The following is a 13,008-nucleotide window of genomic DNA, read 5'->3' on the forward strand; positions in this document are numbered from 1 at the left end:
TATGTTAATGTTACTACTGTATTACTCGTGTTACTGTCTCACTGTTACTACTGTATTACTAGTGTTACTATGTTACTGTTATTACTGTATTACTAGTGTTACTATGTTACTGTTATTACTTGATTACTAGTGTTACTATGTTACTGTTATTACTGTATTACTGGTGTTACTATGTTAATGTTACTGCTGTATTACTAGTGTTACTATGTTACTGTTACTACTGTATTACTAGTGTTACTATCTCAATGTTACTACTGTATTACAAGTGTTACTATGTTACTGTTACTACTGTATTACTAGTGTTACCATCTCACTGTTACTACTGTATTACTAGTGTTACTATGTTACTGTTACTACTGTATTACTAGTGTTACTATGTTACTGTTACTACTGTATTACTAGTGTTACTATGTTACTGTTACTACTGTATTACTAGTGTTACTATGTTACTGTTACTACTGTATTACTAGTGTTACTATGTTACTGTTACTACTGTATTACTAGTATTACCATCTCACTGTTACTACTGTATTACTAGTGTTACCATCTCACTGTTACTACTGTATTACTAGTGGTACTATGTTACTGTTAATACTGTATTACTAGTGTTACCATCTCACTGTTATTACTGTATTACTAGTGTTACTATCTCAATGTTACTACTGTATTACTAGTGTTACTATGTTACTGTTAATACTGTATTACTAGTGTTACCATCTCACTGTTACTACTGTTTTACTAGTGTTACCATCTCACTGTTACTACTGTATTACTAGTGTTACTATGCTACTGTTACTACTGTATTGCTAGTGTTACTATGTTACTGTTACTACTGTATTACTAGTGTTACTATGTTACTGTTACTACTGTATTGCTAGTGTTACTATGCTACTGTTACTACTGTATTACTAGTGTTACTATGTTACTGTTACTACTATATTACTAGCGTTACTATGGTACTGTTACTACTGTATTACTAGTGTTACTATGTTACTACTATATTACTAGTGTTACTATGGTACTGTTACTACTATATTACTAGCGTTACTATGGTACTGTTACTACTATATTACTAGTGTTACTATGTTACTGTTACTACTATATTACTAGCGTTACTATGGTACTGTTACTACTATATTACTAGCGTTACTATGGTACTGTTACTACTATATTACTAGTGTTACTGTCTCACTGTTACTACTGTATTACTAGTGTTACTATGTTACTGTTAATACTGTATTACTAGCGCTACTATGGTACTGTTACTACTATATTACTAGTGTTACTATGTTACTGTTAATACTGTATTACTAGTGTTACTGTCTCACTGTTACTACTGTATTACTAGTGTTACTATGTTACTGTTACTACTGTATTACTAGTGTTACCATGTCACTGTTACTACTGTTTTACTAGTGTTACTATGTTACTGTTACTACTATATTACTAGCGTTACTATGGTACTGTTAATACTGTATTACTAGCGTTACTATGTTACTGTTGCTACTGTATTACTAGTGTTACCATCTCACCGTTACTACTGTATTACTAGTCTTACTATGTTACTGTTACTACTGTGTTACTAGTCTTACTATGTTATTGTTAATACTGTATTACTAGCGTTACTATGGTACTGTTACTACTGTATTACTAGTGTTACTATGTTACTGTTACTGCTGTGTTACTAGTGTTACTATGTTACTGTTAATACTGTATTACTAGTGTTACTATGTTACTGTTACTACTGTATCACTAGTGTTACTATGTTACTGTTAATACTGTATTACTAGTGTTACTATGTTACTGTTACTACTGTATCACTAGTGTTACTATGTTACTGTTACTGCTGTGTTACTAGTGTCACTAACTTACTCACTGTTACTTTCTGCAAGCTTTTATTAAGTTGCAAACCTCAAAGCATATACCCAGTGTGTTCATACGTATTTTATGGGAAAATAAAAATATAATATTTTTTTTACTATTTGTCATTTGCATAAGTATTCAGACACTTTTCTCAGTACTTTGATGAAGCACATTTGGTAGCGATTTAAGCCTCGAGTCTTCTTTGGTATGATGCTACAAGCTTGGCACACCTGTATTTGGGGAGTTTCTCTCATTCTTCTCTGCAGATCCTCTCAAACTCTGTCAGGTTGGATGGGGAGCGTTGCTGCACAGTTATTCTCAGGTCTCTCCAGAGATGTTCGATCGGGTTAAAGTCCGGGCTCTGGCTGGGCCACTCAAGGACCTTCAGAGACTTGTCCCGAAGCCACTCCTGTGTTCTCTTGGCTGTGTGCTTAGGGTTCATTGTCCTGTTGGAAGGTGAACCTTTGCCCCAGTCTGAGCAGGTTTTCATCAAGGAGCTTTCTGTACTTTGCTCTGTTCATCTTTGCCTCGATCTTGACTAGTCTCCCAGTCCCATTCCGCTGAAAAACATCCCCACAGCATGATGCTGACACCACCATGCTTCACCGTAGGGATGGCGCCAGGTTACCTCCATACATGACGCTTGGCATTCAGGCCAAAGAGTTCAATCTTGGTTTCATCAGACCAGAGGATCTTGTTTCTCATGTTCTGAGAGCCTTTAGGTGCCTTTTGGAAAACTCCAAGTGGGCTGTTATGTGCCTTTTACTGAGGAGTGGCTTCCGTCTGGCCACTCTACCATTAAGCCCTGATTGGTGGAGTGCTACAGAGATGGCTGTCCTTCTGGAAGGTTATCCCATCCCCACAGATGAGCTCTGGAGCTCTGTCAGAGTGACCATCGGGTTCTTGGTCACCTCCCTGACCAAGGCCCTTCTCCCCTGATTACTCAGTTTGGCCGGGCAGCCAGCTCTAGGAAGAGTCTTGGTGGTTCCAAACTTCTTACATTTAAGAATGATGGAGGCCACTGTGTTCTTGGGAACCTTCAATGCTGCAGGACATTTTTGGTACCCTTCCCAAGATCTGTGCCTCAACGCAATCCTGTCTCTGAGCTCTATGGACAATTCCTTCGACCTCATGGCTTGGTTTTTGCTCTTGACATGAACTGTCAACTGTGGGACCTTATATAGACAGGTGTGTGCCTTTCCAAATCATGTCCAATCAATTGAATTTACCATAGGTGGACTCTAATCAAGTTGTAGAAACATTTAAAGGAGGATCAATGGAAACAGGATGCTCAATTTCGAGTCTCATAGCAAAGGGTCTGAATACTTATGTAAATGAGTTATTTTTGTTATTTTAAATTTTCAGCAAAAATGTCTAAAAACCTGTTTTAACTTGATCGTTATGGGGTATCGGGGTGTACATTGATGAGGGGAAAAAAATATTGAATCAATTTTATCATAAGGCTGTATCATAACAAAATGTGGGAAAATGAAGGGGTCTGAATACTTTCCGAATGCACTGTATATGCCCTGATGAAATATCCCAGATGTGAAATACTGTATGATGTGTGCTTTATTACTTTATGCCATGTATCATTAAGCAATAAGGCCTGTGGAGGTGTGTTATGGTGCCAAAATACCACGGCTAAGGGCTGTTCTTTTGCACGACGGAACATGGAGTACCTGGATACAGTACGCGGAATACTGGCCATATACTACACACCTCTGAGATGCCTTATTGCTGTTATAAACTGTTTAACAATGTAAAAAATATTTTTTTGTCATACTTTCAGCCAATCAGCATTCAGGCCTCGAACCAACCGGTTTATAATTAGTGATATATTGCATGAACAGAGAGTACTTGACCTCTATCCACTGAGTGTTCAAAAAGACCACAGTATTCATAAGTTGACCTTTATAACGTTGGAGACAGAGGTTCTTGCTGCACTTTATCACTATGACCCAAACTTTACAACCTCTTAAATGTGTGTTCTATCGCTCTATCTCTCTCTATCTCTGTCTCTGTCTCTCTATCTCTCCTTCTGTGTGTGTGTGTGTGTGTGTTAGGTAAATCCCACCTGGCCATAGTTCAGAGGGTGAACAACGAGGGTGAGGGGGACCCCTTCTACGAGGTCCTGGGCATCGTCACCCTGGAGGACATCATCGAGGAAATCATCAAGTCAGAGATCCTGGACGAGACAGACTTGTACAGTAGGTGCCCAAACTATTTACTTCACGCACATTTTACTGATATTAAGTGGTATCAATGTTTTCATTTTGAGTAACTTGAACCTGTTACCAGACTAGTACCACTTTATTATCTGCTGTAATGTAACGTGCTACCACAAAGGTTTACCTTCCAGGCATTTTATAATGTTTTAATGTTATGTTATGTTCAGTAATGTTTCAACAGCAACTCTGTTTCCCCCATTTTTTTAATTTTAAATTGTACATACATTGTCCATAGGGAAATAATATATTTGCTTGAAAATAAATTCCTTTGATTAATTAAAGTTTATTCACCCTTGTACCAAGAAAATGCACTATCAAAGTCAGCTTACAATTTTTCCCTTTTCCTAAAAACAATTCCTCCCCTTTCATCTCATTCCCCAATTCTTTCTCCCCTCAGCTGACAACAAAACGAAGAAGAAAATCACCCACCGTGAGCGGAAGCAGGATTTCTCAGCCTTCAAGCCCAACGACAGTGAAATGAAGGTTAAAATATCACCTCAGCTTCTGCTGGCAACCCTGCGTTACCTAGCAACAGGCAAGTGTGCACACTGCGTTGCTGCTTGACTTCCCCCAGTGTGCCCTCAGAACCCTGACTGTGGAACGTGTGTGTGTGTGTGTGTGTGTGTGTGTGTGTGTGTGTGTGTGTGTGTGTGTGTGTGGAGAGGGCGAGAGTGTGTGTTTGTGTGTGTGTTTGCGACAAGTGAATGTGTGTGTGTGTGTGTGTGTGTGTGTGTGTGTGTGTGTGTGTGTGTGTGTGTGTGTGTGTGTGTGTGTGTGTGTGTGTGTGTGTGTGTGTGTGTGTGTGTGGCGAGAGTGTGTGTTTGAGATGAGAATGTGTGTGTGTGTGTGTGTGATGTACACGTGGGTGATTGTCTGAGAGGAGAGGAGACACTAGGCCTCTGGGGAGCGCGGCATGGGATGTCTGCACAGACTTTATATGGCTCAGTCTGAAAACATGGCCGACTATTTGCTTGCGTGTCATGTTCTCAGCGGTTGGGAGACTGTAGCATTTAGCTTGGAACACATATCACAATGTGGTTACACTACTTTCACGATGACATCACTTTCAACAGTTTGGCTGATTGCTGGGGTTCTCACAGAAAGCATGTCTATGTGTCTGCATGCCAGACCTGCATTCACATATGTTTGAAATTCTTGATTGAGATGTGCTTGATTGAGCTTGCCTAGGGCAATGGGTCGAATGGAATAGTCCCCAAAGTGCAAACCCCACCCATCTGGCACTTCAGGCAGGCTAAAACAAACAGGCTAAAGCTCAAAGCAGAACATTAGATCCAGATCAATATATGGCTGTGGTGCCAAGTGTTTAAAAGATCTTAAATACTATTAGAAAAATCCCATGGAACGTACAACCGGAACCACCGTGGAATGTCCCAGCTAGCTACCAGTAGTAGAGCACAGGTGATTAAAATATGTTGCATTTGTAGGGGATTTGGTGAGAACTTTGACCTAGCGAGCTGCTAAGCATCGCTTAAAGCTGTGGCCCTGCTGGCCCCTCTAAAGGAACCTTGGCTATTAGCAGGGCCAGTCCCTACCGTAGTGTGGTGGAGCAAGATGCCAACAGACATATCACCACACTCTGGTGTCAGGGGCACGATTGGTCAACCTTTTTTACCTTGACCAATGAGAATAATGATAGAGTATGGGGAGAATCAGGTTGAGCCTGTGTGCAATACACGTGATTATAGTCAATTTACCGTAGATAATGTAATATTTTATTTATTTATTTATTTCACCTTTATTTAACCAGGTAGGCAAGTTGAGAACAAGATAATGAGGTGATATGGTAAATGCAAGAGAGTGTTTTTACATGGAATTCTATTGTTGATATGGTATTGTAGGGTTTTACATCACAACATCTTGTGTCTTACCACTGCATCATATTGTCTTGTACAATGTTGTATCTTACTATATTGGTCAATTTGTTCTTAAATTATGTCTCTCTCTCTCTCTCTCTCTCTGACTCTCTCTCCCCCCTCTCTTTCTCTCTCTTTCTCTCTTTCTCTTTCTCTCTTGCCCTCTCTCTCTCCATCCATCCCCCTCTCCAGAGGTGGAGTCGTTTGGGCCGGTGCAGATGTCAGAGAAGATCCTGCTGCGTCTGCTCAAACACCCCAACGTGATCCAGGAGCTGAAGTACGACGAGAAGAACAAGAGAGCACCGGAGCACTACCTCTTCCACAGGAACAAGCCTGTGGACTACTTCATACTCATCCTGCAGGTCAGTACCGAGCCACGCCATTGGGCCAGGGGTTAGTACGGGGCCACGCTATTGGGCCAGAACCAGGAAGATACAACACTACAATCACTTAACTGTTGTATTTGTATTTTTTGCACTCACAAACACTGATTTTGCAGATAGCAGATATTTTACTTGCAGTGATTGTGATGCTGTATGTAGTTGTACAATGACAGCAATGACAAATGTAGAGCAGGGCCACGCTATCGGGCCAGGTCAGTAATGGGCCACACTATCGGGCCAGGTCAGTAATGGGCCACGCTATCGGGCCAGGTCAGTAATGGGCCACGCTATCGGGCCAGGTCAGTAATGGGCCACGCTATCGGGCCAGGTCAGTAATGGGCCACACTATCGGGCCAGGTCAGTAATGGGCCACGCTATCGGGCCAGGTCAGTAATGGGCCACGCTATCGGGCCAGGTCAGTAATGGGCCACACTATCGTGCCAGGTCAGAAATGGGCCACACTATCGTGCCAGGTCAGAAATGGGCCACACTATCGTGCCAGGTCAGAAATGGGCCACACTATCGTGCCAGGTCAGAAATGGGCCACACTATCGTGCCAGGTCAGAAATGGGCCACACTATCGTGCCAGGTCAGAAATGGGCCACACTATCGTGCCAGGTCAGTAATGGGCCACACTATCGTGCCAGGTCAGTAATGGGCCACACTATCGTGCCAGGTCAGAAATGGGCCACACTATCGTGCCAGGTCAGAAATGGGCCACACTATCGTGCCAGGTCAGAAATGGGCCACACTATCGGGCCAGGTCAGAAATGGGCCACACTATCGGGCCAGGTCAGAAATGAGCCATGCTATTGGGCGACGGTCACTACACTCTTCAGCTGTGGTTACACCTTGCATTAACATGTAGTTGTCATCATCCGATCTAGATCGAGATTTGTTGCGTCTACACATGGTAATAAAATGTGTCTGTTATCTGCCCACCAAGTCCATTTTGTGACCAGATTCCCTGGTCCCTCCCTCGATGCAAAATTATCCAACCTGACTTGAACCTCCCCTTACGACGCGAGCTGTATAAATCGACAGAAAACAGCTAACTTTTTATACTCATCATTACAGCCCAATACCTTGTCCAGCTCTGAATAAAATGGGCTTTGGGTTTTCCCGTTCCCGTTCCCGCTCCAGTAGGCAGTTCGTTTCTACTGAAGTCCATGATGATAATTCTGTAGGAATTGTCGAGGTATCGTTGCCCATAATTACTACCTCAACAGGCCAGTGCGATCTATTTTTAGAGGACGGGACAACCGTGACGTTGGACAAATTTCTAAGCTTTCGTGGTCCGGATTCGTTTATACACTTCAAGGATATCCGTACAAGATGCGTCTCTGACTTCCTCCGGTGGTCAGGAAGGTCTAATCACAATCAGTTCACAACGCGTCTTTTGATTGTCTACACCTGTCGACAAATGTGGGCACAATCAGAATGTTGACAAGATCAGGACAACTGCCGCATGTTAGAACCAGGTATAAGAGGCTTTAGAAAAAAAAGGTGCTATCTAGAACCTACGTGGTTCTTCGGCTGTCCCAATAGGAGAACCCTTTTTGTTTCCAGGTAGAACCCTTTTTACTTCCATGTAAAACCCTTTCCACAGAGGGTTCTACCTGAAACCAAAAATAATTTGTACCTGGAACCAAAAAGGGTTCTCATATGGGGAATAGCTAGATAATCTTCTGGAACCCTTTTCCTAAGAGTGTAGGCCAGGAAGGGGATTGGCAGCTATTAAACAAAGCAAGGGGATTTTCCACGAATTATAAACAAGAGTGAGATTTGCCCTCGAGTCAGGGTGGCAACATGAGGGTGATGCAAGTCGGAAGTGATGCTGCAAGTACCTGTTTTAAAGGCCCAGTGCAGTCAAAAAAGTGCATTTTCTGTATTTTATATATATTTCCGCACTATGAGATTGGAGAAATACAGTGAAATTGTGAAAATGATGATAATGCCCTTTTAGTGTAAGCGCTATTTGAAAAGACCACCTAAAATTTCAGCCTGTTTTGGTAGGATGGAGTTTTGACCTGACTGGTGACATCATCAGGCGGTTAATTAGTTAATAGCCCAATAAGAAAGCGAGATCCAAACCTCTCTGCCAATTAACAGCTAGTTTTCAGTTTCCCCCTCCCCACTCAGACCACTCCCAGACAGTCCAAGCTAAATTCTTGAGAAATGTCTCTTTGCTAAGAAGCTACTTTTGTTTCTTTTTGAACATTTTAATTGAAAACAATCACAGTAAGGTACTTAATTGTTAACAATAAATTATTTGATATTGAGATAAACACATCTGCATTGGGTATTTCATCTTTAAGAGAAAGTGTTACAGATGGATTGGCTGAAATGTTGCAGCATGCAAATAGGAAATTTACTTTGTGGACTTAAAAGTCCGTTTTTATATCAATATCAAAACATTTCTGGGTAACAATTAAGTATCACGCTGTAATAGTTTTCCACCTGAAAACAGAAAACTAGCTGTTATTGGCATAGAGGTTTGAACTCTCTTTGTTATTGGTCTATTAACCTATTTACCCCCTGGTGCTGTAACCAGGCAAGCCGAAACTCCCCCCATGCTAAACCTGCTGATGTATTTTCAACCAGTAACTATCAGGAAATAACACTGATCACAGTTTCATCAGCTGTTGTACAACATGACACAAAACACAGGAAAAACAGAACCCTCTGGCCCTTTAAAAGAACATGAAGTAGACCGTAATCTCACTGCGAAGGAGACATTTGTCAGAACATTGTTTGAGGTGTGAATTCTGAAATGTTACGCGGTTCAGTCGATGCCTCAGCTATAGTGCCGCTAAAACAAAAACACAGTGAATTTACCGTAGCTGATGATCAAACCTCTATACCCTGCAGTACTTCTCGACTGATCTGAGTCTTCTTCAGACTCTTACGGAAAGCGTGTTGTGTTCCTCTGCAGGGGAAGGTGGAGGTGGAGGCAGGGAAGGAAGGGATGAAGTTTGAAGCAGGAGCGTTCTCCTCCTATGGGATGATGGCTCTCACCACCTCTCCAGGTAAGACTTCCTTGTTTACTGACTCAATGGCTGTGTCGAAAATGACGTCCTATAAATGTTCCCTGCAGTACACAACACTTTTGTCCGGAACCCTACGTCCCTATATAAAACTACTTTACAAAAATACTACATTGTAGTGTATAGGGACCTACCATGTATATTTCAGATTTCCCCAATTCCCTCCTACCCATCATCCGTTGGCAGCTATTGAGACACGGGCTAGGTCCAGGATGACTGGTTTAGAAATTGTAAAGAAACAGTTTATCAGTAACCAAGTGAATTGACTCATATTGAAATAAGGTATGACACATTTTTTGTGACGCAGCCTCTGTATTTTCTCAGTTCATTCACAAACTTCCAGTCAGGCGCTAGTAGGAACTCAGAGACACCTGCTGGTGAGAGGGCAGAATTACACCCTCCTCATCAAAAAGTTGTCACTGTAGTTTGGTTTATGGAACATAGAGTACATACTTATGAGATGATGTATTTTGTCATATTTTATCACAGACCCTCTTTCAATGTGCTTGGATGGCACGTTGGTTGTTTTTCAGGACACGGTGTACGACGGTAACGTTATACAATTATTTCATTTGTGGGCTTTGGTGATGGATTTTTCCGTGTGTGTCTCCCTTCTCTGTTGTCCGTCTCTCCTCGCCAGTCCCTCTCTCCCTGTCTCGTACCTTCGTTGTCAGTAGGGCTGAGTCCCTAGCAGGATCTCCAGGTATGGTAGTCCTTTCTTTCCTGTCTGCATGTCTGTCTGTCTGTCCGTCCATCCCTCCTATCCCTCTATCTCTCCATCTCTCCTCACATATAATTTAACTCTTCCATCTGTCTATCACCCATTGGGATGAGTGTACACTTCACCTAAGCCTGGTATTTACCGGTATCAAAACTGCATGATGTGTTGTGGACATAGTAATGAATTCTGGACCTGTTGCTCATTGAGAGGGGAATTCTCTTGTGCCACATAGCAAGAATACTTTGAGCATTGTTTGTTGCATGTTTGTGTATTAATATGCATTTCCTACTTACTCTGTCCTTACGTTTGCTTTGCATATTAATGTTGTTCTGCATGGATGTTTAACAAGGCAGGACTTATCTAATGTTTTGGATTCTGAAGGAAGTCTGTTACTGTGTACTGTGCATGTGAAGCGTCCATTCCTCTCTCTCTCTCTGTGTGTGTGTGTGTGTGTGTGTGTGTGTGTGTGCGTGCGTGCGTGCGTGCGTGCGTGTGTGGTAACCAGTGCCATAACTCAAGCCAGTGAATAGTGTAGTAGAGGCCCCCAGAGTGAGGCATAGCCGCCACTAGAGACAGGCTCCACCCCTCTAGCCCCTTAACCCTCTGACTCCATAAACAAGGCTATGAGTTACAGCCCCCCGCAGGGCCGCTGACTGCAGTACGCACACACACAAGCTGCAAGCACACACACACATTCTGAAAACATACACACACACACACACACAGCTCAAGCCTCTGATCCACGCCATATTTACTCAATTCCCTCCTCCTTCTTTTCCCCCTTGTCCCACTCCACCCTCTTCCACTCCATCCCTCCACCCCCTACCGTCCCCCGTTGGCCCCGAGAAAGTAGAGTACTAATCTCCCAGGGTTCACATGCCTGGGTCTTGGCCTACTGCGTGGGTCTGGGGACCACACTGCTTTATGCAGACATCCAAACCCAGGATTACATACATTCCAGCCAGAGTAGTAAGCATTAACGCCCCAGCCCTCTGGAAGCCCAAGTCTTTTCCACTTTGTTGTGTGCTTTTTCTCTCGTCTGCTTTTTAAGAAGTGGAAAACATAAGCTGAGTTTAATTAAAATAAAGAGAAAGTATTCTAATTTCAGAAGTGGGGAAAAAGCGGGCATCATTCTAGACCACCGACTCAAAAACCTGTGAAGCAAAGCCCAGCCCCCTAATGGGAGGACTTCAAATATATATTAGATTTCCATACATTGCACCAAGGATTCTTGGCCTATATGTTACCTAATCATTCAGTTAAAGAAATAGCTTCTCTTTCTGTGTAGAATTCAGTAAATAGATGATGCACAATCAGGTTGTGTAGATGGAGACTAGATGACAAACATAAATCATACACAGCTATGGCTAGGTACAGCAGTACAGCTAGAACTGATTGTGGATCCCATTTACACTATCTGTGTGACCTGTCCTGTGGTTTCTGCTTTTATTCTGTTCTCTATTCTGTTCTCAGATCAGGGCTGGGGTCAATTCCATTTCAATTCCAGGTCTCTTCAATGCTTTTCAATAAGGAACATGTAGAATTGGATATTGGAATTTGGTTTACTTTCTGAATTGACTTTTATAGACATGGAATCGACCCCAACCCCAGATGTGTATTTGCTGTGAACAGAAGCCGAAAACTTCTATTCTTCTCTATCCTGCGCAGAGAACAAGTCCCCCCCGCGGCCGTTTGGCCTGAACCACTCAGACTCCCTGAACCGGAGTGACCGCATCGATGCCATCACACCCACGCTGGGGAGCAGTAACAACCAGCTGAACGCCTTCCTACAGATATACATGCCAGACTACTCTGTCAGGGCTGTGTCTGACCTGCAGTACATCAAGGTGAGAGGATAGTCAGGATACACACACACACAGACACACACACATTACACTATACACACACACTACAGATACAGTTGAAGTCGGAAGTTTACATACAGCTTAGCCAAATACATTTAAACTCAGTTTTTCACAATTCCTGACATTTAATCAGAGTAAAAATTCCCTGTATTGGGTCAGTTAGGATCGCCACTTTATTTTAAGAATGGGAAATGTCAGAGTAATAGTAGAGAAAATGATTTCTTTCAGCTTTTATTTCTTTCATCACATTCCCAGTGGGTCAGAAGTTTACATACACTCAATTAGTATTTGGTAGCATTGCCTTTAAATTGATTAACTTCGGCCAAATGTTTCGGGTAGCCTTCCACAAGCTTCCCAAAATAAGTTGGGTGTCACGCCCTGGCCTTAGTATTATTTGTTTTCTTTATTATTTTAGTTAGGTCAGGGTGTGACATGGGGTATGTGTGTGTTTGGGGTAATATATGGTAGAGGGGGGTTGGTGGTAGTGTATGGGTTTGTGTTGAGTGTATGTATCTAGATGTGTCTATGGTTGTGTGGAGTTTTCTAGGAAAGTCTATGGTTGCCTGAATGGGTTCTCAATTAGAGACAGCTGGTTTCTGTTGTCTCTAATTGGGAACCATATTTAAGGCGATCATAGGCTTTAGCTGTTTGTGGGTCATTGTCTATGTCTTAATGTTTGTAGCATGTGTATGTGCACGACGTTTATTAGCTTCACGGTCGTTTATTGTTTTTGTTAGTTTGTATAAGTGTTACGTGTTCATCTTCGTCGTTGTAAATAAAAGAAGATGTATTCAAGTCATGTTGCGCCTTGGTCTTCTCATTCACGTCAACACGATCGCGACATTGGGTGAATTTTGGCCCATTGCTCCTGACAGAGCTGGTGTAACTGAGTCAGGTTTGTAGGACTCCTTGCTCGCACACGCTTTTTCAGTTCTGTCCACAAATGTTCTATAGGATTGAGGTCAGGGCTTTGTGATGGCCACTCCAATACCTTGACTTTGTTGTCCTTAAGCTATTTTGCCAC

The 13,008-nt window shown here is 42.3% G+C and overlaps 1 protein-coding gene across 2 annotated transcripts in view; it reads left to right on the forward strand.

Moving 5' to 3' along the window:
• Positions 1 to 13,008, forward strand: part of LOC129839390 (metal transporter CNNM2-like) — a 70,871-nt gene that overhangs the window by 49,825 nt on the left and 8,038 nt on the right. Inside the window, exons 2-7 of one of the 2 annotated variants that reach the window (XM_055906810.1) lie at positions 3,930 to 4,073; positions 4,492 to 4,629; positions 6,161 to 6,330; positions 9,287 to 9,380; positions 9,888 to 9,947; positions 11,788 to 11,966. In XM_055906810.1, coding sequence (XP_055762785.1) covers positions 3,930 to 4,073; positions 4,492 to 4,629; positions 6,161 to 6,330; positions 9,287 to 9,380; positions 9,888 to 9,947; positions 11,788 to 11,966 — 785 coding nt within the window. Of the gene's footprint in view, positions 1 to 3,929; positions 4,074 to 4,491; positions 4,630 to 6,160; positions 6,331 to 9,286; positions 9,381 to 9,887; positions 9,948 to 10,038; positions 10,102 to 11,787; positions 11,967 to 13,008 lie in introns of both variants that reach the window. The other variant, XM_055906809.1, reaches the window with a different exon arrangement.

Source organism: Salvelinus fontinalis, chromosome 40 (genome assembly GCF_029448725.1).
Source record: "Salvelinus fontinalis isolate EN_2023a chromosome 40, ASM2944872v1, whole genome shotgun sequence".
In the NCBI taxonomy this organism is placed as follows: domain Eukaryota; kingdom Metazoa; phylum Chordata; class Actinopteri; order Salmoniformes; family Salmonidae; genus Salvelinus; species Salvelinus fontinalis.